This window comes from Alligator sinensis, unplaced genomic scaffold (assembly GCF_000455745.1).
Source record: "Alligator sinensis unplaced genomic scaffold, ASM45574v1 scaffold523_3, whole genome shotgun sequence".
Lineage (NCBI taxonomy): Eukaryota > Metazoa > Chordata > Crocodylia > Alligatoridae > Alligator > Alligator sinensis.
In genome coordinates this window covers 66,758-89,854 of record NW_005842658.1, presented here as the reverse complement: position 1 = coordinate 89,854, position 23,097 = coordinate 66,758, and the positions used below count along the sequence as shown (strand labels likewise).

The window sequence follows — 23,097 nt, the reverse complement described above, 5'->3', positions numbered from 1 at the left end:
AGGGAAAACACATATCCTCTGCATCCATCCTCTGTAAGTATAAATGGGTGTCACTCCCGTGACTTCTGGGGATGACTGTTTTATAGATGCTGAGGATCTGGTGTTAAACCTTTTAAGGCTTTAATGGAAATATATATACTTCTTCCCCGTATATTCATGACTGGTTTTAACTTTCACTGGATAATGTCACGGACTATTTCTTTGAACCATTATCCTAACCCATGCTGTAAAAAAGCATTGTCACTTAACTTTCTGTAGAGCTCTTTGGAGGCCTCAAAATGCATAACAGAAAATCCAGGGGAATAGGAGGGCTGGCACTAGTTTAAGCTGAAACTGGATGAGTGAGGAGGTAGCTCTAGGTCTTACTTGTCTGCAAAATATTTAAAATACCCTAGATGTTTGGGGGGGGGCAATCTTAGAGAGCAAAAATAGCATAACTCCTATGAGTTTTTAATTATTTTCAGTCTTTTCTAGCAATTATTGTGCAAGATGGGAGAGTTTTAGAAGACAAAAAATGTATTGGCACTGGTATTATTGGAAAAAGTAGTTTGCTTCTTTGAAGGGAACAGAGAGTATGGGTCAGGACTGAGAAAGAAGAAACTGCCTTTTCCAAACAGCCAACAAAGATTCAAATTACTCACACTAACTGGAAAGGCTGAGAAAGGAGAAACTGCCTTTTTCCACATCTCTGCAACTGGTTTTAAGTCCAGCATAGGTAGATGGTGAACAAAGGCTCTTTGGTCGCCTACAAAAAATACACATTTGTTTTTGGTCTGTTTCCTAGTACAGAATTGTAGGGTTGGAAGGGACCCAGAGTTACCTAGCTAGCAATTACTTGGAGAAGCTAGGTTCTTTCAAGTCAGTAAGGCTGGATGGGATGCATTCTAGGATACTGAAGGAATTGGCTGAGGTAATTTCAGAGCTGTTACCTATCCTCATTGAGAATTTGTAGAGGGTGGATGAGGCCCCAGATGTCTGGAAAAGGGCAAATATAGTACCCATCTTTAAGAATGGAAAGTGGAGGATCCAGGGAATTACAGACCAGTCTGGCTGATCTCAGGGCCTGGAAAGGAAACTATTGTGAAACACCTAGAGGAGAACAAGGTGATGAGGAAAAGCCAGCATGGATTCACCAAAAGCAACTCATGCCTGAAACACCTGATTTCCTTCTATGATACAGTGACAGGCTCTGTGATGAGGGGAGAGTAGTGGATGTGATATACCTTGACTTTAGCAAGGCTTTTGACATTTTCTCCCATGACATTCTCAGTAGAAAGCTAAGGAAATACAGACTCGATGGTAGTACTGTAAGGTGGATACAGAACTTGTTGGATCAGCATGCTCAACAAGTAGTCCTCAATGGCTCTATATCTAGTTGGGAGGAGGTATCAAATGGAGTTTCCGGGGGGTGCCATAGGGTCCAGTGTTGTTTAATATATTCATTAATAATTTAGCTCATGGGATCTGGTGCAGATAACACCAAACTGGGTGGAGTTTCAGATGCTCAGCGGGATAGGGCTAGGATCCAGAATAACTTGAATAGACTGAAAAAATGGTCTGCAATCAGTCAGATGAAATTCAACAAGGACAAATGCAAAGTTCCACACTTGAGACAAAATGGTTGCATGCATAAATAAGGACTGGAGAATAACTGGCTAGGCTGCAGTACTGCAGAGAAGGACCTGGGAGTTACTGTAGGCCATAAGATGAATATGAGTCAACAGCGTACTGTTGTTGCAAAAAAAAGACAGCAGTATACTGGATCATCTCTTGCAAATCTAGGGAAGTGATTTCTCCACTCTATTCAGTCTAGGCAGAGGGACATTGATTTGGGCACAGAAACTTTAAAAGAAGTGCCACTCTTGCAGGTTATTGCATTGCTGCTAAGAGAGGGTGTCTCCTCCAGAGCAGCCAAGCCTTTATGTACATTAAAAAGGGAGAGGCTAGGATTTTTTGTGATATCTCTTATTAGACTAACTGTATAGTTGGGAGAGGTTTTTCCAGCATGAAATGCCCTTCCTCAGTTCTGCAAAAGAGGCAGACACAGGCTGAACTAAGTAGCAGAGAGACGTATTTCACATTTCAAAAGGGAGTTTTACTTCCTGTCCTAGGACTCACTTTGCCGTACAGTTATGTCCCCTGAATGGCTTGTTGTAGACAATACAGAACAGCTGCCTCCTGCTTTTATGGGCCCCCTTCTGATGGCAACAACTGAAGTGCTTAATCTTCCCAGCATCACTGTTGAAGCCAGCAGTTCTTTCCCCACCACCTTAAATGCTCTGGGTTTCCACTGCTCTTAAACTGTTGATATACAGAGCAAAGAATCTGAATTAGTTTCTCTGAGTGTCCCTTTCTATTTCTGTGTCACTCGGCTTGATTGCTTCCAAGCAGTTTCAAAAGTTTATTTTTAACCATCTTAGCGCAGTCACTTTGAGAAGAATGTCAGCAGTCTGATTACACTTGAGCTTTGAGTTTAGAGCCATTTTTACACATGCTCTGGGAGGCACGGGTGAGGGCACTTTAATTAGAGAGCCATGCTAATTAAAAGTGCCTGAGCATCACAACACGTGTATTAGCATCCCCCACACTGAAAAATGGCAGCGGGGCACTTTGAATGAAAGCTCATAACATATTGTTCAGTGAGCTTTAGTTCAAAGCCCCCCACCACCATTTTTCAATGTGGGGATGCTGATAAACGTGATGCTAGAGTTTGCTGGAGCGCATTAATTTCTGCACTTCAGCAGTCTTGATTAATCAAGTCTGCTCCAACGTGCTGGATTTCCAATGCATCAGAGCCGGCTCCCTGCACATATATAGGAGCCCCAGGAGACTAAGATGGAAATATCACTGCACGTCTTTGCCTCATTTTAATTCTGCTGTTTTAGTGGCAATTATTATCAGCATCTGGGAAGGTTAATCTTCCTCCAAGAACCATCTGAATGGCAAATGCTGCAGAGGATTACTCTGAGCGAGGGTTTGAAAAGGTTGTGCAGCAAGGGATTAATTGCTCCCTGTATGTAAAAAATTGCATTTTTTTGCTTGCACTTTCTCATCACAGTTATAATGGTCTTTTCTTTTTTTATAATGGTCATTCCTGATCTTTGGCAACCATTTGAGAGACTTCAGTGGGGCAAGGAAAGAGAAGGAAAGACTGACTGAACTAATGATTAATATTTTCAATTAGTTGGTTCCCAGTTTTCTTCACTGGATGCGCTGGCCCTTGTTAGAGTCAAAGGGTATTACTGGGGAATATCACCTATACCGGGGGTCAGGAAATGTAATGAAACGGCTAGTGTTTGTTGGCTTGCTTCTGTCGGCTGGAATGGGAACTCTTCCGTTGTTTGCCATAAGCCCTATACAGCTAATGGCTGTTGGAGGTTCTCCTTTAAGTGGCAGTGGCATGTACCTTTGATGAAGGAGGGCGCAAATTTTACAGTGACACTGTACAGAACAGCATCTGGTAAACAGCTCTAGCAGTCACAACCTTGTTACCATATATACACACGTGGACAGGTGGCAGCCATCCTTCTCCATGGTTCTCACTGCGGAGCTAACCAAGGTGTGTACTTCAATTACTTGAGCAAGTAAGTGGGGATTTTCCCCCCACTGCTGACATGGACTGTAGTTTGAGAGACAGGGTCAGGTGCAAGGAATCCGACCCCAGACTCTTCCCCTTCATTTATGCCTCCATCGCAAACTTGGCAAGCAGAGGAGATGTGGGAATGCCCAAAGGTGTGCAATGAAGTATCCTCATCCCTCTGCCTATCTACTGAGGGGCCCAAAGACACTTCATATCTCTCTCCCACACAGCCCCTTCACTTGTGTCGTATGATTGATACTGTTAAGCTGCCCTACAGACTAGTAGGCCAAGAGACCTCTGGGAACAAGGCAGCCCTGGGACTGTAGGTGTCAAGTAACTTGGCTGCCCAACAAGAAACTGCACTTACATTTGAAAGGCTTATTGGTTTTGCCAGTTCTATGGATGTTGGTTAACCCTGAGGTCTGTCATATATTGTAAAGCTGTGGCATCAGCACTCAACCTGCATTTCTCTTGAGCTCCACTCCCAGTCCTGCCACTGACTCATTGTGGAAGGCCTGTCATAGCCCTCTCTCTGTCTGCTTTCCCCGTTTGCAAAACTGGGGTAACACTTCCTTACTACATATGGGTGTTCCCAGGCTTGATCATTTTATGTTCATGCAGCACCTCAAAGATGGAAAGCACAGCACATACTAAGGGGCATGATCCTCACTGGTTTTACACTGATCCAGCTCCATTGATATCTGTGGGGTTATTCCTGAGTTGCACAACCATGAACGAAACGTCAGATCCTGAGTATTTTAGTTCTCTGTAACAGCAATATTCAAAAACGACCTGGAGCTTTCTTGCTAGTGGACAGGCACTGCTGCCTGAACTTGCTTCCTTTTTAAATGTCCAAGCCTTCCACTTTTTTCTTGATACTGTCCCTCTGGGCAGCCAGGGAGGGCACCTGAGGCCTCTTTCACTTCAGGACTGCAAAGAACAATGTGATTTATGAACGCTTTCCTTCTTTGCCCCTGACCTTAAAACAGACTAGCCATGCTGGCTCTCCTTTTCTAATTACTTAAGGAAGTAGTTATCTGAAATAAGGACATTCAATCTACTTGGAAAACAGAGAGACCTGCTTGCTGAGGGGCCTATTTCTGGCCAAGCCTGTGGTAAGCTTTTTGGGTTTCTTTCTTTTGCAGTCCTTTTGGAAATAGAGAGCATTGATTAGCCAACTTCTTACACAAACCAGCTGTGAACTTGCCTGCTCCACTGAGATGCTTTATTGCTCCAAGTTCAGAAACTGTAATTTCAAAGATAAATATTGATCTGAGGCCAAGGTACAATAATATTGTTACTTGAGCAACAGGGGCAAGATGGAGTTGAGGAGAGGAGGAGGGATTAGAAACACATTGGAGAAGAAACCTTATTACAAATGGCAAAGCTGAGTGGCGCCCTGCCATTGCTCGGGCCTATCTGTAATTAAAGTGCAGGGGAATGAGTAATGGCACACCCTGTCCCATAGGCTTATGCACTGCTGAGAAGCACATCATCTTGTGGACTGAGTCAGGGCACCCTTTATCCAGCCTTCACCCCACTTCTTCATTCCTTGTAAATAACTTGTTTAAAAAAGACCTCAAATCCCTCTGCAGGATGTTCCAAGAGCATTCATTCTTCTGCTGTAATGTAGGTTCAGAGGCACATGCAGAAACCAGGAATAGTCCCAACTGGCCCCTGTAAGGTTTAAAGCAATTTCACATGGAGCCAAACCAAGGGAAACGTGAAGTTTCTCTGCTTCCAAATCTCCCCTTTACTAGTCTCTCACATGCATATTCTGGCCACTTCCCAGCTTCTATCACTGTGAAACCCATCGCCCTTCCAGAGAGCTGCTATATCCTTCCACCTCCATAGTTTGGGATTTTCTCCCCCAGCCTGTGACTTTGCCCCACCACCTGCACATTCTGGACAAACAGGATGGTGTAATGAAATAGGGCAAGTGCTGGTACCATTTTCCTGGAATGAAACAGACCTGCTCAGCCCAGCCCAGCACTATGAACAAGGGCTGGAGGATTCTCCTTTAGCTCAAGTGACGAGCAGAAAGACTTTTGGTTCCATCCTACCTACTTACCTAACATGTCCGTGCCATAGTTATAACAAGGGACTGTTTCTTCCAGGAACATAGGCCCTTGCCACTTTTACCAACTCAGATTCTTGGTAGGGTGGCAGGTTAGACCAGGCCCATACTAGAAAGTTTTCCTGGCCCAGCAATTCTAGTTTGGTTGTACCATAGCAGGGTAGCCTTAATGTGTACCAGAAAAAAAATTCTTTTTCCTTGTTTAAATTCTTCAGGGTTCCAGAGCAAAATTAGCCAAACCAGCTAAAACACTTCTGTACAGTATAGCTATGTCCCTACTTGGGTTTTTGCTGGTATAGCAATATGGTTTAAAAATTGTACCCCAAACTGATATGACTTTGCCAGTAAAGGGGAGCCTGTACACATCACAGGTTTTAATCCTCATTAAATTAAATAGGTTTATAAAATTTAAACTTGTTTATTTTGGAGTGTCTCATCAGTGTTTGCATGCACTAGGCTTTCGAAAGAATTAAGCTTTGGAGCACTGCATCATTGTTTGCACGCACTAGGTTTTTGAACTAATTAAGTCCAGTCTATGGCCAGCACCACAGAGGAGCAGGACAGTCCAGTGCTGACCCTCCCAGCCCAGGGGCCCCCACCCCATACCCTGTGCTCATGCCCATGCAGCAGGAAGCTGGCAAACCACACAAGAAAAAAAAAATGGAAGCAATTCAAAATCAAAAGCAATTCAAAGGGGTGAACTACAAAGAAGTCGCAGTCATCTGGTGGACAAAGAGATTCATTGCACGTCTTTGAGTGCCTTTGTGTTTGCATGCAACAAATCCATGGATGCGACACTTTAATTCCCGCTGAGCCAAACTAAACTATGTCTGAGGAGTTTGACTTTAATGCACATGAAAGACTTTTAAAGTGTCCAGAAATCCTGCGCGAGCAAACAGACACTCAGTTGCAGCACATAAAAGAGCAAAAAATGTGGTGTATACAAAGCCCCAAGGTTTCTAGTGTAGATGTGGCTAAGGAAAGGACACGCATTAACTGCTAGGATGTTGCCCAGCTCTGGTCCTGTACCAGTCTTGTGTATTTATGCCACTGGTGAAATATAATCCACCTGTCTCATCATGTATATGGTCCACCTCACTGTTCCAAGATTTGAACACCTCCCTGTCCTGAACTTCAGTGGGAACTGAGAAGTAGAGAAAGAAAGTGTTTTGCCTAAGGTTTCACAAGCAGCCAGATTGGTCAGGAACCCAACCCCAAATCCTCCTTCATTACTTTTACTACAAGATCATCTTTCCTCATGAATATAAATAAGTGTCACTTATTTAGAAAGCAAATCTCCTACTGCATGGACCTGATTTTTGTGGCTGGCTATACACCCGCTCGGGGGGGGGGGGGGGGGGGGGCGGGCTCATCAATTAGACTGGTTCCCAGGCACCCACTCTAATTAAATCAGCATCATGTGTATTAAGCCCCCGCACAGTTAAAAATGGTCACAGGGGGCTCCTATACATGTGCAGGGAGGCTGCTCTGACACACTGTAATCACAGCACATTGGAGCAGACTCGATTGTTCGAGTCTGCCACAGCATGGTAATTACTGTGCTCCAGCAGACTCCAGCATCTCATGTATCGGTGTCCCCATGCTAAAAAATAGTGGCGGGGCACTTGTTCAATGAGCTTTAGTTCAAAGCGCCCTGCCACCATTTTTCTGCACAGGAATGCTGATACACATGACACTCCAGGCACTTTAATCAGCACGGCTCTCAGACCTGCACTAATTAAAGCACCCCTGCCTCACGGGGTACACTTCATCTAAACCTCATTCAATGAGATTTAAAGTTTCCTGTGGCCATTTTAAAATGGGCGGGAGCTTAACACACGTGATGCTGGAACAACGCTGCATTCTTCTAATTAGAAGGCATAGCAGACTCAATTAATCGAGCCTGCACCAACCTGTTCTAATTAGAATGCCAGTGAACATGTGTATAGGGAGCCATTAAGGCTGGGAAGTTTCTTTATCACTGTACAGAAGAATCCCGTAGCAAAGTATTTACTTATTATTACATACATTTCTGTGGCAGTCATCACAGTGTCTGTGGTACCTTAAATATATTTTAGGATACCAGAAATGCTGCTTTACTCATCACTCCCAACCAATCACGGTAATAGATTAAGTGAAGAATGTGGTTCCTTCATTCCTTTTCCTGCCCTTGTGACAGTGTATTTAGCAGAATTCACAGATCTGTTGCGATCTGATTGAGCTGCGCCATGAGTGCTTCTTCTGTGGCCTAGAGTATGGGTGATAATGCATTAGTTAACACTTAGTTTTTGCAGGCTCGGATGGTTTTTCTTTTAAGCTGAAAGAAAGATGTGTGCGCTCAAACTGCATCACTAACAAGTAGTTTGCACTGAGGACCCCAACTTTTAACATCCAAATCATCAGCCACAACAGTTGCAAAATGTTCTTTGCTGACATTGCCTGATATTGAAATATTTACAGTGCCATCTAGTGGATCTGCCAGCTCTAGTTCATGCTCTGTTAATTAAGCTCTTTCATTAAGCTCGTTTGACTGTTGCTGAAAGCACCACTCGCCTACTGTGATGCCAAGGAGAGCTGCTGGAGTGACTCACTCAGTGTCTACCTGATTAAAACTTGGCCTGCTCTAAGTCTGGAAAGGAAGAGCAGGAAAATGTGAAATGATGGAAACCTGGCAAAACAGGATAATTAGCCTGGAGTGTGTGTGGGGAGGGGAATCTTTAGCCCAGCCTCACCACCTGCTATCCTTCCCCACCTCCTGACTCATCCATGAACAATAGGCAGGGATTGCTGAGAGGCCAGTCTGAGGACCTTGCAGACATAGCTAGACCAGCCCAAGGACCACAGCAGTAGAAGTGATGCAGGAAAGCACCATCCAGCTGTGTTGCAGATGTTGCTCTGGAGCACAGAGCATTGCACCTGACTCTGCCCATATGTTCCCCTCACATACAGCTGTGCCCAGTTAAATCACATGCCCCTCACCAGCCTGGAGCTCCTTTAGCTCCTTGCCTCCATGGTCTTTGTGTGGTGAGACCCAGTACACAAAGTGTGGGGAGGGGGAATTCAGCCCAGAAATTTGAACCCATTGAAGGGGCAGATGGAGGAAATGTTGAGCCATTTGTCCAGGCAACTGTGGGGGCTGCAGACGATCTCACTGAGGCTGTCAGACCAGGCAGTGTATCTTGCCTGTGCTTTGAATGACATCCCGCTGAAACGGCACCAGAGGAAATTGAGGGTGGAGATTAGGAGGAACTTTCTGACTCTGTGGATGGTGAAGCATTGAAACAGGCTGCCTGGAGAAGATGTGAAATTTCCATCCCTGGACACTATCAGGAGCAGGTTAGACAGACACTTGACACGAATGGTTTAATCAGGGGTGATCTTGCCCTGAGTTGGGGTTAGACTACATGACTTCCTGCAGTCCCTTCCAGCCCAGCTTTCCTCTGAACCTATGACCATGGACTGATGCCACTGAACCTCTCTTCCTAAAATTCTTCTCACCTCTGGGCTGACGGACAACCTGGTCTTTGGGCCAGGGATAGCGGGAAGGGGAATTATGAAAAATACAAGAGAAGAAGCAGAGGTCTGAAAAGGAACTAGAAAAAAGGTTTGAGAAGTCACTGTTCAAACACCAGCATGGGATTTAGGAGTCCCAGGTTCAGTTCTCTGCTCTGTAACAGGCTTCCAGCGTGAACTCAGGCCTAAGTCCCTGAAGTCTGAAATCAATGGGAGTTTGGTGTCTAATCCCTTTGAGGATCTGAGCCTTAGGGCTACTTCCTCATCCATCTCTCAGACATCTGAGTGGCCTAAGACATCCCAGTGTCATCCTGTTCACCCTGCTTGAGTGCTTGGAAAGCAGCAACCACAAGTGGTGGTGGAACCTCCTGGTGCTGGCTGCTTTCTGTGACCACCTTAGGGCTAAGACAGCAGCATGTACCAAAAGAAGGTTCATGCAACATTTCTTCAGGAATAGGATCACAGTTGGGTACCTATGTCCGCTCCAGTAGCACTTAGGTAGGTGGAATAAGATCTGACTCTTAGTGTCTCTGCACATTCACTCCCCCTCTGTCAAGTTGGGACAGAAGCACTGTCCTTGCAGGAGTGCTACAAGGCTAAGCAGATAACAGATTGTGGGTCACTGCTTGTGTAGTGATGGGGCCATGTAGTGCCTGAGAGAGGAAGTTTCCACGTTTTTCACAACCAACTGTTGGGTGGAGCAAAGGGCACCTTGTCCCTCTGCATCATGCTCACTGTTCTTGTGTTCTGTGTTTAGGTACCGCCTCTGTTGCAGTAGCTGGCATCTTTGCAGCCTTAAGAATCACGAAGAACAAACTATCCAACCACAAATTTGTTTTCCAGGGAGCTGGAGAGGTAGGGTTCGGGGGTTATTTTGTTCCTAAATTCATCCTTTTGCCTTCCAGTTGAAAGAGAAAAAAAACAAAGAGGAAATAGAGACACAACATCCTCCCAGAGCAGGGGTTGGCAAAGTTTTGCAGCAGGGGGCCACTGTAATGGAGTTTAGCTCCAAGCTCAGGCCAATTTAGCCCAGCACACACCACCAGAACCAGAGCTGCAACCACCCTCCCACTCCCTGCCCCCTTCAAAACCACCACCACCATTTCTCCCCAACCCCCAAGCAAAGCCCCCTACCACAGAAACATGGCCAAAGCAATGCAGAAGAGGCCCCCCAGCTCCATGGACTGGATAAAATGACTCCACAGTTGGGATCCAGCCCATGGGTCGTAGCTTGCCAGCCCATGTCCTACAGTATTTTACTGAGCTGTATGCAATGAGGCTGCACAAAAGTTGATGGAGGTTTGATGCAGGTTTGTCGAATATTACAGACAACAATGCTGGAAGAAGCCCAGCTTTTCTGTTGAGGTCCAGCCTGAGTCCACAGGGACGGGGCTTACAGAACACCAAATTTTTCTTCATAAGCTGAGCACTTGGGACCTGGACTCACAGGGTCAATAAACACAGAACTTCACAGCACCACTTTTCAGAGCACTGCATTTCCTTTCAAGGCAGAAATCCTGTGTGTCTCTGAGTGTGTCCAATGCTAGGCACAAGAGGCAAGGGAGAGAAGAAGGAAAGGCAGGAAGTTAAGGCACTGGACTTGTACTGAGGAGATCTGGGTTTGGTTCCTGGCTCTGCTACTGCCTTCCTGTGCGACTCCGGGCAAGGTGCTTAACCCTTCGGTGGCCATCCACAAGATGGAGATGGTAGAACTTCCTGTCTCCAAACCTTTGTCACATGCATTCAGATTGTGATCTCATCAGAGCAGGAGTTGTCCTTCCCCAAGTGTATGTGCACTGCCTTGGTTAGAGCCCGTTTGTGCAACTGTAATAGCAATTGCAGCATAGTGTGTCAGGGACAGCTTGTTTGGTCATGCAGCAGCGGAAGAAAAAAGTGACTCTCCACCTCTGAGCATTTCAAATGCTCTATTTCCAGTACTGCCCGAGTTGCTTTCTGCTGGCCTCATCCTGATGCCCCTTCAGTCCAGCTTCTGCTTACCTCCACTCCATTGGCATGGCAAGCATGAAGGTCTTGGGCAGCTCTTCCTGGTCAGATCCTAGGCAGTGTACTCCATCTTCAACCCCTCTGAGCAGTCCACTATTTTGGATGCAGTTGGTCGCCCCTTCCTTGACAGGTTGCCTTCCCATCCCAGCAGTGCAGCACAGCTTGCCCATCTGAACACTTACTACTTGTACTGTGGTGGCGCCTTAGGAGTCTCAGTGGCTCCACTGTGCTAAGCACTACCTAGGACACACGGATAGTCTTCTGCTCCAAAGACTTATGGTCTGCCTGGTTTTTTGAGAATGGGGCCTGGGGGAAGTAGCAACTTTTTAATATCTTTCCCCAGGATGTTGCAGGTTGCTTGGAGAAACTAACCAGAGAGTTTCCATTTATATCTGCTTTCCAGGCTGCGATGGGCATAGCTTCTCTCATCATTATGGCCATGGAAAAGGAAGGCGTTTCCCAAGAGGAAGCCATCAAAAAAATCTGGATGGTGGACTCCAAAGGGCTGATTGTCAAGGTAAGTCTACCCCGACTGCACTGCTCTGCTGGGAGAGCTCCAGTTATACCGCATGTCAGCTCTAGTATGAAGAGGTAACTCGCAGCAGGGAAAGCATATGGGGGCACAGGCAGCCCTGCTGTTCTTCTGCACCTTCTTACAGAAACCAAAGACAAATTTAATCTGGTTTGCATGCTGTTTCCAGGTGTCAGAATGATCTGGGGACAGCACCAGGGACTTAGTTAGACAGGTAAGACAGAAGGACAACTCTGCTAGTGGAGCTTCCTACAGTAAGGGTTAAAGCTTGTTTGTATGCAAGACAAGAGCTTTCTCACAGGACTTTCTTGAGACTCTGGAGTGGATAGCCTCAGGAATTAGGAGCTCACTAGGGGCTGCATCCATTCCCACTCCAAGTGTAAGGAGTCCTTCAACCTGCCTCCCCCAGCATAAACCTCAGGTAACGTGCTCAGAAAAACTCCACACACCTCCCACAACATAACACTGTACTGCATGTGTCATTCTCCATGGGGAAGAGGATGGAAAACCAAACTGCGCCTGGGTGCGTTGAAGTAATATCGCTTAATTCATGGAAGACGCTTGGATGCTATAAAGATGAACACTTCATAATAACAGGACTCATGAGACACTGAAATTGTGGAAACACGGTTTACTAAACCATTGACCCAGACTTCTGTCATTTCCCATAAGTGTATCTGCTCCTTTTCCCTCACAGGGGAGGAGTCACCTGAACCATGAGAAAGAGATGTTTGCTCAAGATCATCCCAATGTGAAAACGCTAGAGGAAGTTGTGCAAAGAGTGAAGCCGACAGCTATTATAGGTAGAGTCACTTAAACATGGACCCTTTCTCATCTGTGTAATTCTTACTTTCCTTTGCTTTCTACTAAGTGCCCCTTTACTGCCCCAGCCAAAAAACAACAGGTCTCCATTTTGCTCCTTTACTATCCAGCCCCCTTTCTGGAGGCTGCGGCTCACAAGGATTATCCTTCCTTCTCCAAATACAGACATTGCTGCTCCTCAGTTGGGTAAGGATGGTACCCTTGGGTTTAGCAGATATGTGTCACCCTAAAGGAGGTGACCACAGCCCTAGTTAATCAATGGAGTAAAAGGCTGGTATCCATTCCCAGAGCCAGGTCTCCTGAAGAATAAGCTCTGAGTACAATCACTAAGTCACCTCAGACAAATGCTCCGTTGGCCAACTGGTGGGTCTCATATTGATCCCCTACCCAGTGAAAAGGAGGCCTTTATCCTGAGACTGTCTTTAACATCATGATGAATGCAACAAGGACAGGGCTTGTCTGTAGGCCTCTCCAAAGGGCCCACCTGTTCACTCACACTAGTGGAGCAGTAACAACAGGTGAGACTTAAAGAGACTAGGACTCAGTCTAGGCATGAGTTAGGAATTGACTGTTTCCTCTTTTCAGGTGTGGCAGCCATTGCAGGGGCTTTCACTGAACAGATTTTGAAGGACATGGCAGCTTTCAATGAGAGGCCCATCATATTTGCCTTAAGCAACCCCACAAGTAAAGCAGAGTGCACAGCTGAGCAGTGCTATCGCCTCACAGAGGTAAATACACTACTGTGTCTCGCTGTAGTTTAGCAGAATTGCCAGAAGATTGTGGCACGCAGAAGAAGCCTGTCTGGGGCTACAGTGCAGAGTTATGTTATCTTATGACCATAGAATTAATTAGTATCATAATTGATATTATAGTGCTTATAATCACTGAACTATATTTATGTTAGCTTTTGAAATGGGGTGTCACTATCTTCTAGAAAGTTGTGGAGGAGTACCTTGAGTTAAAAAGGTTGTGAACCCATAAGCTGTGGAGCTTTTGCAGTTGATCCTTCAAGAGCATCTGCAGGAAGGGTTCCTGATCCAGGGGAATACTGTCCTGCTCCCCTTCACAGGTCCATCTACAAAACCTTGCTTTGTGTATCTGCAAAACCATGGAGGGCTGAGCACAGGCCTTTTCCCAAGCTTTGCTACCATAGCTGGGATGGTCTTTTCTTGCCTTCCAAGATAAATTCACTAGTGACTGAGGCATTGAAACACTATGGCAAAAGGGACTTGATCTGTACTAAGATAAATAGGTCAGGGTGAGACCAAAGACCATGCTTTTTGTCTGGTACCAGGGCAAATGGAAACTAAATCCCTGAGAATACTTTTCTGTAAGAACAAAGAGATAACTGATCCTCTTGTTCTGGTAAGGAAACCTTCTATCAGGTTAAAAGTTGGATCCTAATGATGAACTCTGAATTTGCCATCCCAGTCACCAGACTTCTCTGAGATCCTCTCAGGTCATGAACAGTAGAATAAATTCTAAGTGTTGTTCCCCCAAGATGTGTGTCTGTCTGTCTTCCAACAGGGCCGAGGTATATTTGCAAGTGGGAGTCCTTTCCCTAAAGTAACCCTGCCCAATGGACAGACCTTCTTCCCCGGCCAAGGAAACAACGCCTATGTGTTCCCAGGAGTGGCACTGGGAGTCATCGCCTGTGGAGTCCGGCATATCTCTGATGATCTCTTCCTCACCACTGCAGAGGTTACACGCTTGAATTCAACCAGCACTTTTAAAACAATTTAAAACAGAGCTTCACTGTGATTTGTTGGTCTGCATGAAGCTAGTTAAAGGCTTCACCTAGGACAGGGTGCTAAACATAAATTCATAGATTGTAGAGTCGGAAGGGACCACAATGGATCATCGTGTCCGACCCCCTGCCCCTGGCAGGAAAGAGGACCGAGGTCAGATGACCCCAACCAGGTGACTATCTAGCCTCTTCTTGAAGACCTCCAAGCTAGGTGATAGCACCACCTCTCTTGGAAGCCCATTCCAGATCCTGGCCACCCTTACTGTGAAAAATGTCTTCCTAATATCTAACCTAAATCCACTCTCAACTAGTTTACACCCGTTATTCCTAGTCACTCCCTGGGGCGCCTTAGTAAACAGCACTTCCCCTATTCCCCGTTGACCTCCCCTAATAAATTTATAGGCGGCCACAAGATCTCCCCTCAGCCGTCTCTTGTGAAGGCTGAAGAGATTCAGCGCTCTCAACCTCCCCCTGTAGGGTCTATCACGAAGGCCACTAATCATGCGAGTGGCCCTCCTCTGGACCCTCTCCAGATTCCCCATGTCCCTCTTGAAGTGTGGCGCCCAAAACTGGACACAGTACTGTACTCCAACTGTGGCCTGACCAGTGCCACATAGAGAGGGAGCATCACCTCCTATGATCTATTAGTCATGCACCTGCTAATGCATGACAAGGCCTTGTTGATTGCCTTGTTACACTGCTGGCTCATGTTCATCTTGGAGTCAGTTATGACTCCAAGATCCCTCTCTGCCTCTGAGCTGCTGAGAAAGACACTTCCCAACCTATAGGTGTGCTGGGGGTTCCTTCTTCCCAGGTGGAGTACCTTACATTTATCTTTATTAAATTGCATCCTACATGGATTTCACCTTTCCCCTAAAAGTCAGGCTTTTAGAAAAATGGCTTTACCATAGCTGTACTATGGCTGAACAACATGATTTGAATGCAGACCTCTCTTTTTTTCCCATTTTTTCCAAAATGGTACGTAGCCCACTATATTATTTTTCCATTGTACTAGCTCAAACTCGTTATTTAGTTATGCAGTTTGTTTGCTGCCCATCCCAACAAAGGCCCAGGGCAGCTTACAGCAAGAGAAACAGAACAACTTAAAAGAGCAACTAGAATAAATAAAACACAGTAACAAAATACAACAAAGTAAATCAGAGCTTCACTGAACATCTCAGCCTAACTTTGGTTGCTTAATACTGAGATATGGAACATTTGACTTTTGAGTAGCTTTGTAATGCATTATAAGGATTTCTCCCAAATTTTTCAGCAGTTGAATTCTCAGATATGTGCTTCCTATCAAAGCCTTATGAGAGAAAATGGGGCAATTGCTTGAAAACATCTCCTCTGATTTATCTTCCCCCTCTTTGTAGTCTATTGCTGAAGAGGTCACAGAAGAGCACCTGGCGGAAGGGAGATTATATCCACCCTTGAGTACTATCAGAGATGTGTCCTTCAAAATTGCTGTTAAGGTAAGAATTTATCAGAGATGTATCCTTCACAATTGCTGTGAAGATCCCTTCCAGCCCTTCTTTTCTGTGATTCTACTCCCCACATTTCATGTGAAGTCATGTAATGCAAGGCTCCACCCTCAAACTTTGGCAATGATTTTTCTGTTGTTTTCACATTTGAAGTAAACCGATATTGGTGGATACTTCTCTAAATGTTAGATCCAAAAATGAAATAGTCCAGTGGGAACCTTTCCATGGACGGCAGTGGGCCATTCAAAGTTACTGGATATGACTCAGTCCATGGTAAATTTAGCAAAGAAAAATTGCAAGGCCTAGCAGTTAAACACAGTTGCAGTTGTTCCTAGTTAATGGATGAATCATAAATTAACCTCCATCCCTTATAGAGTCCTTACCAGTTACAAAATATAGACCTTGACATTCTATATGGAAGTGCTGAATTTAACACTAAGAAAATGAATTTTACATGCATTAAAGCTTAATCCTCTATTTTTCGTGTCCCATGGTACATTCGGGTTTGGGCTGTGGCAGCCCAGGTCCTGTGATAGAGAAAGCAGGAGTTGCACTGGCAAAAACCTTGTATTAATCCCTTTCAAATTTATAGCTAGCAACAAAGGGAAAAACTAGAGTAAAGGGAAACCTCCACCAGACAAGAAGTCTGCTGGAGCATGCTAATGAGCATACTCCAGCCAGCCTCCACATCTCATGTATCAGCGTCCCTCTGCTTCAAAATGGCAGTGAAGCTATTTAACTAAAGATCATTTGATGAGCTTTAGTTCAAGTGCCCTTGCCACCATTTTGAGGTGCAGGGATGCTAGTAGACAAGACGCTGTGGACACTTTAATTAGAGCAGCCCTCAGAGCCTCTCTAATTAAAGTGCACACTCCCACCCTGAGAGCCTTGTAAAAATGCCCTAAGTTACCAGAAAGAGTGAGGACAAGCAAAAGTCATTCCTCTTGAGCATTAATGTTTGTATGGGACTTGAGCAGAGTAGGTTCGCTGTTAGGCACCTAATTGGTAAACCAAGCCGTGGTCTAGGGGGTCTGAGTTTAGGCAGGTAGGCACCTAAATACCCTTGAAGATCTGGCCTTCAACCTGTATTTAAGCTTTTAAACCAGTCTCATTGACACTGATAGAAGATGTAGGTGCTTAATCTTTCCAAAAGGTCACTGATTCAGGTGTTTCAGCATGGTTTTAAATGTAGAAATATAGGTCCCCAAAATAAATCATTTGTTTTTGGTGGCTAGAGTTTGGCTCCAGTAATTTAGCCCATGGCCTCTTGCCTCCGTTTCACATGTCCTAAAGATGGCAATGATCATATTGAAGTTTCTTCACAGCCCTGGGAATCAGGTCATATTGGTTTAGCATAGTGCTGTAGGGCGCAGACAGAAGTTACATTTCTTGTGTGATCGACCCCCTGAAAGTGACACGTGCACGGCTGCAGAGCACTTTTAAGTGGCTGATTGCATGACAAATTAACCCTCCTCACATGACGGATCAGAAGAAGGTGCTTCAGAGCACCTTAGGGAATTTATGTTCCCTAGGTTTAATTTGGGGCATGATTGGTACTGGGCTCATGAAGCCCAGCTCTGCCCCCCAGTCTGTCTGCAGGAATAGAGGGGGAGTGAGCTGCGGGCTGGGTTTTGTCCAGCCTGAGCTGGAGGGGAAGAAGGCACGTTGAAGCCACCCTGCCTTGCAGCCTTCCCCAGCATCTCCCTCCAGTTCAGGCTGAGCAAACCCAGTGCACAGCTCACTCTGTCTCCCCCTCCCCCCCCGCCGTTTTTGCAGACAGCCAAGGAACTGGGAGGGGACAGGGCTGGGGGAGAGAGAAAGCTCCTCAGCTGCAGGCAGGCTTCTCGGGCTCCTACAGGCAGGCTCAATCCCCCCACCAGACCCACCCACATCTGTTGGGTTTGAGGGGGGCGCTCTAACTCATGGCACTGTATGTAAAACACCGTGAGTTAGAGCAGAGGCCTGCACATCTGTCAGGGCCTCTAGTGATCAGTAATAAGAGGTATATTGTGCAGTTTCCTGCACAAACAGGGGACTGGCCTTGATGGCCCAGCCTGTCCCTTCTAATATTATGTTCCTAGTAATAGGCTCCCTTTCCAAGCAAACTACACAACAGTGTGTCTTGCTTCTCCAGCTAGAAGTGCTTTCTCATACACAGAAGTCTTGATTTTGCATCTCCTCATCAGCATTTGAATGCAAGTCAGGCTAGAATCGCAGACTCTTAGAAAGGTAGGACTGGAAGGGACCTCGGAAGGTCACCTAGTTCCACCTGCTGCATCAGGCAGCGTCATCCCCAGTAAAACTATCCTAAACAAGTGTTTGTCTAAACCAGAGGTGGGCAAAGTCTGGCCCATGGACCAGATCTGGCTGGCAGTGAACTCCATTTCCCAGCAGCCCCTGGCTGCATGGCTGGGGCCAGTTTTCATGGAGACCCCAGCAGCAGCTGGGGTGTGATAGTGAGGGGCCAGGGTTTCCATGGAGACCAGCCCTGGCAGCGCTGGCAGGTAGCAGTAGCACCAGCCTCCTCCTGGTGGGGGGACTGAGCGGGGGCCGTGATGCGGATGGGAGCAGGGTGGGCTCAGCTGCCACTACCTATGCAGGGTGGGCAGTGGTGGTAGTGGCAGTGCTGAGGGGGGTGGCCATAGGGGGCTACGGGGAATTTTGGGGTAGCTATAGCACCACCAAGCCCCTCTCCCCAGTACAACCCATGCTGGCAGAGTGCGCAGCAGGGCACAGAGCTGCTCCAGAGCCCAGCTAGGATCTTGCAGCAGTGACAGCATGATCCAGAGCCAGGGGAGAGCCATGATCTGCAGTCTGCACACCCCAGGCAGGGACGTGCAGGCAGCAGATTGCAGTTCTGCCCCAGTTCCTTGCAATGGTCACACCGTGGTCCAGAGCCGGGCAGAGCAGAGATCTGCTGACTGCCCAGGGCATGCAGGCTGCAGATCATGTCTCTATGGCTCTGGATCATGCTGTCACAGCAGGGCTGCTGCTGGGGTCTCTATAGAAACTGGCCTCAGCTTCGTGGGCAAGGACTGCTGGGAAATGGAGTCCGGCCACTGGCCGGATCCACCATGTTGCCTATCCCTGGTCTAAACAGTTCTTAAGAATTGCCAAGGATGTAGACTCCACAACCTTTCTAGGGAGGCCGTTCCAGTGCTTCACAACCCACATAGCAAGAAAGTTTTTCTAAATTTCCAACCTAAATTTTCCTTGCTGCAACTCTGGGTTATTATTTCTTGTCTTATCTCATTTGGTGACAGAGGATAGTCATCACCCTCCACTTTATAACAGCCCTTCAAGTATTAGAAGACTGTCATCCAGTCCTCTCTCAGTCTTTGCTAGACTAAATCACCCCAGTTCATCCAACTTTTCCTCATAAGTCAAGTTTCCAAGACTAGCAATTGAACTCTCTTATTTGTCCACGCCTTCCTTGAGGTACAGTATCTAAGGTCTCCATGGGAAGTCATATAAGTGCTGAGGGGAGCAGAAGAATCAACAGTCCTTCTAAGACAACTAACTCAGTGTGCTAGTGCTTTTCTGGCAGCAAGAGCACCCTCTGGGCTCATATTCAGCTTACAGGTCACTAGTAACCCCCAGGTCCTTTTCTGCAGCATTGCAGCCTAGCCCCGGTCTGACTTTGTGCATGTGACTGCTCTGTCTGAAGTGCTGGGAGCTGCACTTTTCTTTACTGAATTCTATTTGTTTAATTTCAGACCAGTTCTCCAGTTTAGGACAGGAAAAAGGGGCAGATGAACTTCAGAGCTAACAAGTACAAAATAATGCACAGGGGGAAGAGTAGCCTCTACTATAGAGAGACAGTGCTGGGCTCTAAAGTAGCCATTACAACTCAGGAAAAATATCCTAGCATCCTTGTAGATATTCTCGAAGAGCATCGGCTCCATGAGCACTGGCAACCAAAAAAAGCCAATAAAACACCAGGCACCATTAAGAAGGGAATTGAAAACAAAACAGAAAGCATCCTTATGCCACTGGGTCAATCCATGGTGCACCCATATCTTGTAGAGTGCATGAAGGTCTGGTCTCCACATCTCAAAAAGGGTGTAATAAAACTAGAAAGATACAGACGTCGGCAACAAAGGTGATCGGGGCAAGGAGCAGCTGTCACACCAGGAATTACTGGAAAGGCTAAGATTCTTCAGTTTGGAAAGGAGAAGGCTGAGGGGGGGGATATGATAGAGGTCTATATAGTCGTGAAGGGTATGGACAAAGTGAAGAGGGAACTGTTATGCATCAAGTCCCAGAATACAAGCATTAGGGGGCACCCTCTGAAATAGCAGAATACATGTTTAAAATAAGCAAGAGGAAGTACTTTTTTTACACAGCGTCTAATTAACCTGTGCAACAGATTGCCACAAAGGTTGTAGGGACAGATAGTATAACCGGGTTCAAACAGGGGTTAGACAACCCACAAAGAACAGGTCTACTGGGAACTATTCAATTGAATAGTAGGGATGTGTCCTCTGACATCCCTAAACCAATGATAGTTGATTCCAGAGAAAGTATGATGTGGGATGGATAACTCCAGACATGCCCTGTTCATATACTCTGCCATTAAAGCATCAACTACTGCCATTGTCAGAGACAAAATACTGGACTAGATGGACCAGTGGTCCACCAGTAGACAGTTCTTAGGTGCTTATGTGAATCCTAATAGGATCCTCCAGAGTGTCAGCAGCTGTACACGTTGGTGCCATTTGCAAATTATCTCCCTTGTCCATCATTCTAGGTGGTAAAAAGTATTGGGGTTCAGCTGTACAATGTGTAAAAATAAATCTGCCCCTCTCTTTTGACCTGATCTAATGTTTTGCTTTTTTCTGTGTAGATTGTTGACTACGCCTACAAACATAATCTTGCTTCCTGGTATCCAGAACCCAAAGAAAAGGAAGCCTTTGTCAGGAACCTCATCTACAGCCCGGAGTATGATTCATTTGTCATTGATAACTACAGATGGCCCCAAGATGCCATGCAGATTCAAGCTGTGTAGTTTCTGGTAAACTCTGACCCATAACTGTCCATGGTTCTTTCTAGCCTATTGTTATAAATGAATATTGAAGCTTGCAAAATCTTAACCTGTAAATTGATTCAAGCACTTTCTTACTCCAGCTGCCTTTTTCCTTTGTGAGCACCTGAATAGGGAAAAGCAGAGTCAACAGAAGGTTCTCAGTACTCCAGTGGCAGGGACATACCATGCCCATGCCTTACTCCAGTAGATCCTGCAGTGCCAATTTCCCATTCATTTAAAGCACTCCTTCACCTCAAGTGAACAGCAGTTTCCTCTCCACAGCATTTTGCTTCTGGACAAAAACAAATAGTAGATGATATATTCTAGAATAGCAAGGATACAGTGAAACATAAGGCCCCTCAGGAACTGGCTGGGGTCCTCTCTTCCCCAAAGAGGTTTGATTGCTTCAACCTATATGGTTGTTCACTGATTTCTACTTAAACAGAAACAAATAATTGCCTAATGCATCATAGTATCACTCTCATTTTGAAGCACTGTTCTCCTGTCAGTTACTGACATGTAAGTCAGGAAGGAGTATCTGCAGTGAAGCTATTTGAGTCCTGCAGTGGAAGTCCTTTCCAAAAAGCCCAGTTTGATGGTTTACTTTAATAACCAGTGGGCTCATCTACATATGCATATTAATACAAAGCAATAAACTCCAGAGCGTAGTGCTCTGGAGTTCATTGCTCCAGGAATGCTGTTTGCACATGCACCCAGGATCACAGCACATTGAGCCAGGTCAGAGCAGCCCTGGCTAGCGAGGGACCCCGGGAGGCCAGCCTGCCAGTCCAGGGTTGCTCCCCATGGCTTCCTCATGCCCCAGCCAGCCAGGGCAGCATCTACACGTGCACTGCAGAATAGTAATAAACTCTGCAACAGCATAGTACTTGTATTTAAAACTACTATCCTGATACGGAGTAAAATGGTTTTCTTCAGCCTAATAGGGATGCACGTGTAGATGCATGACGTTTACTGCACAGCGAATTAGTCTTCTGCACAGTACACAGCTTGTGTAGATGTATCCACTTCATGCTAACTAGCAAGGAGCATCCCTCTGCTGTTTTGTTTTCCAACCAGAATTTTACCAAAAGGGAATGTTACTGGAAAAACTTGAAGATTTTATTTTTAAGAGTGAGAACTTGACAATGTAAATTTGCTGTTTATTTATAGCCTTGTTCCATTAGTCCATAGGAGCAAGTGGCTGCAAACTACATCCTTACAGTCAGAAAAGCAACAACTCCTGTGCGTGTGTTCCAATTTCAGCATGTTCTCCTTACCCAGGTACAAATATGGCCAACAAAGCTCTCAGGGAATATCAATAAGCCTTTTTGCCCCACTTACCTTAAAGCACCACCCAAAGCATCATGTGCAATAAATCATATTTATGCTCCTGTTTAAATATAGGCTTTACATCTACAACTTGTGGCTCACCAAATGTGACTGCCAGTCCAAAGGGATGAACAGCTGGCTATTTCTAGACTAAGCTTTAACATATTAAAAGGCAAAATAGGATCTGATCTATTTTAAAATTCTACAAATTGCAGCAAAAGTCCTTCGATTTTGTCTGGCTGCAAACAGGCTCATCACAAACCTAAGTAATTCTGGATGGTACCAAAGGTCAGGAATACTGAGGCATGGGACTTACATTAGCCAGGTAGAAGACATGAGACACGTGGCATCCTCACTAGTGTCTCAGCAGCCTGAACTCCTGAATTGAACTGTTTGTGAAAACTCTCTTTTCTGATTGGTTGTGGTGGTGGGGGAGGGCAGAGGGAGAGGTAGTACCTGAACATACCAGGTGACATGATTGCACCCCATGCAGCCCACTGGCGAATAGAAAGTTTCCTTTGAATTCAATTAATAAGCAAAGCAAGAGGAGACTGAAGTGTGCCTCAAATAGCAAGTATGTCTCCAGCCTTCTGGAATGTCATTATCCTTATTCTCCCGTCCAATTATGAGGTGTTACACTGACAAGCTAATCTCAGTAGTAGTCTGCTTTGCCATGTACAGGTCCAACAGATCCCGTTCAGTGGTGTTGCACTCTATGTCAATGTAAAACCTCTGAGCATTGTAACAAAATTCTTTTGTGAAGACTTCAGACAAGATGAATGTGCAGACCATTTTATTTCAGATCATTAACAAATGTACAACAAATCTTTACTTGACATTATAGACAGCATTTTTGTAATGCAGCAACAGCTCTCTGTACTGTTTGTGGACTTTGTATAAGTCATTAAAGCTTAGTTGAAATATGCAAGGCTGCAGCAAGTTCTTTCAGTTTAAGAATCACTGACACCAAAAGTTGTCTTAAT

The 23,097-nt window shown here is 45.6% G+C and overlaps 1 protein-coding gene across 1 annotated transcript in view; it reads left to right on the top strand.

The window, feature by feature from the left end:
• The window catches only part of ME3 (malic enzyme 3), a 177,767-nt gene extending 154,730 nt beyond the window's left edge, over positions 1-23,037 (top strand). The window contains exons 8-14 of the mRNA XM_025215641.1: positions 9,928-10,025; positions 11,578-11,691; positions 12,404-12,509; positions 13,114-13,256; positions 14,056-14,229; positions 15,652-15,750; positions 20,606-23,037. Coding sequence (XP_025071426.1) covers positions 9,928-10,025; positions 11,578-11,691; positions 12,404-12,509; positions 13,114-13,256; positions 14,056-14,229; positions 15,652-15,750; positions 20,606-20,767 — 896 coding nt within the window. The 3' untranslated portion in view covers positions 20,768-23,037. The remainder of the gene's footprint in view (positions 1-9,927; positions 10,026-11,577; positions 11,692-12,403; positions 12,510-13,113; positions 13,257-14,055; positions 14,230-15,651; positions 15,751-20,605) is intronic.
• The last annotated feature ends 60 nt before the right edge of the window (positions 23,038-23,097 follow it).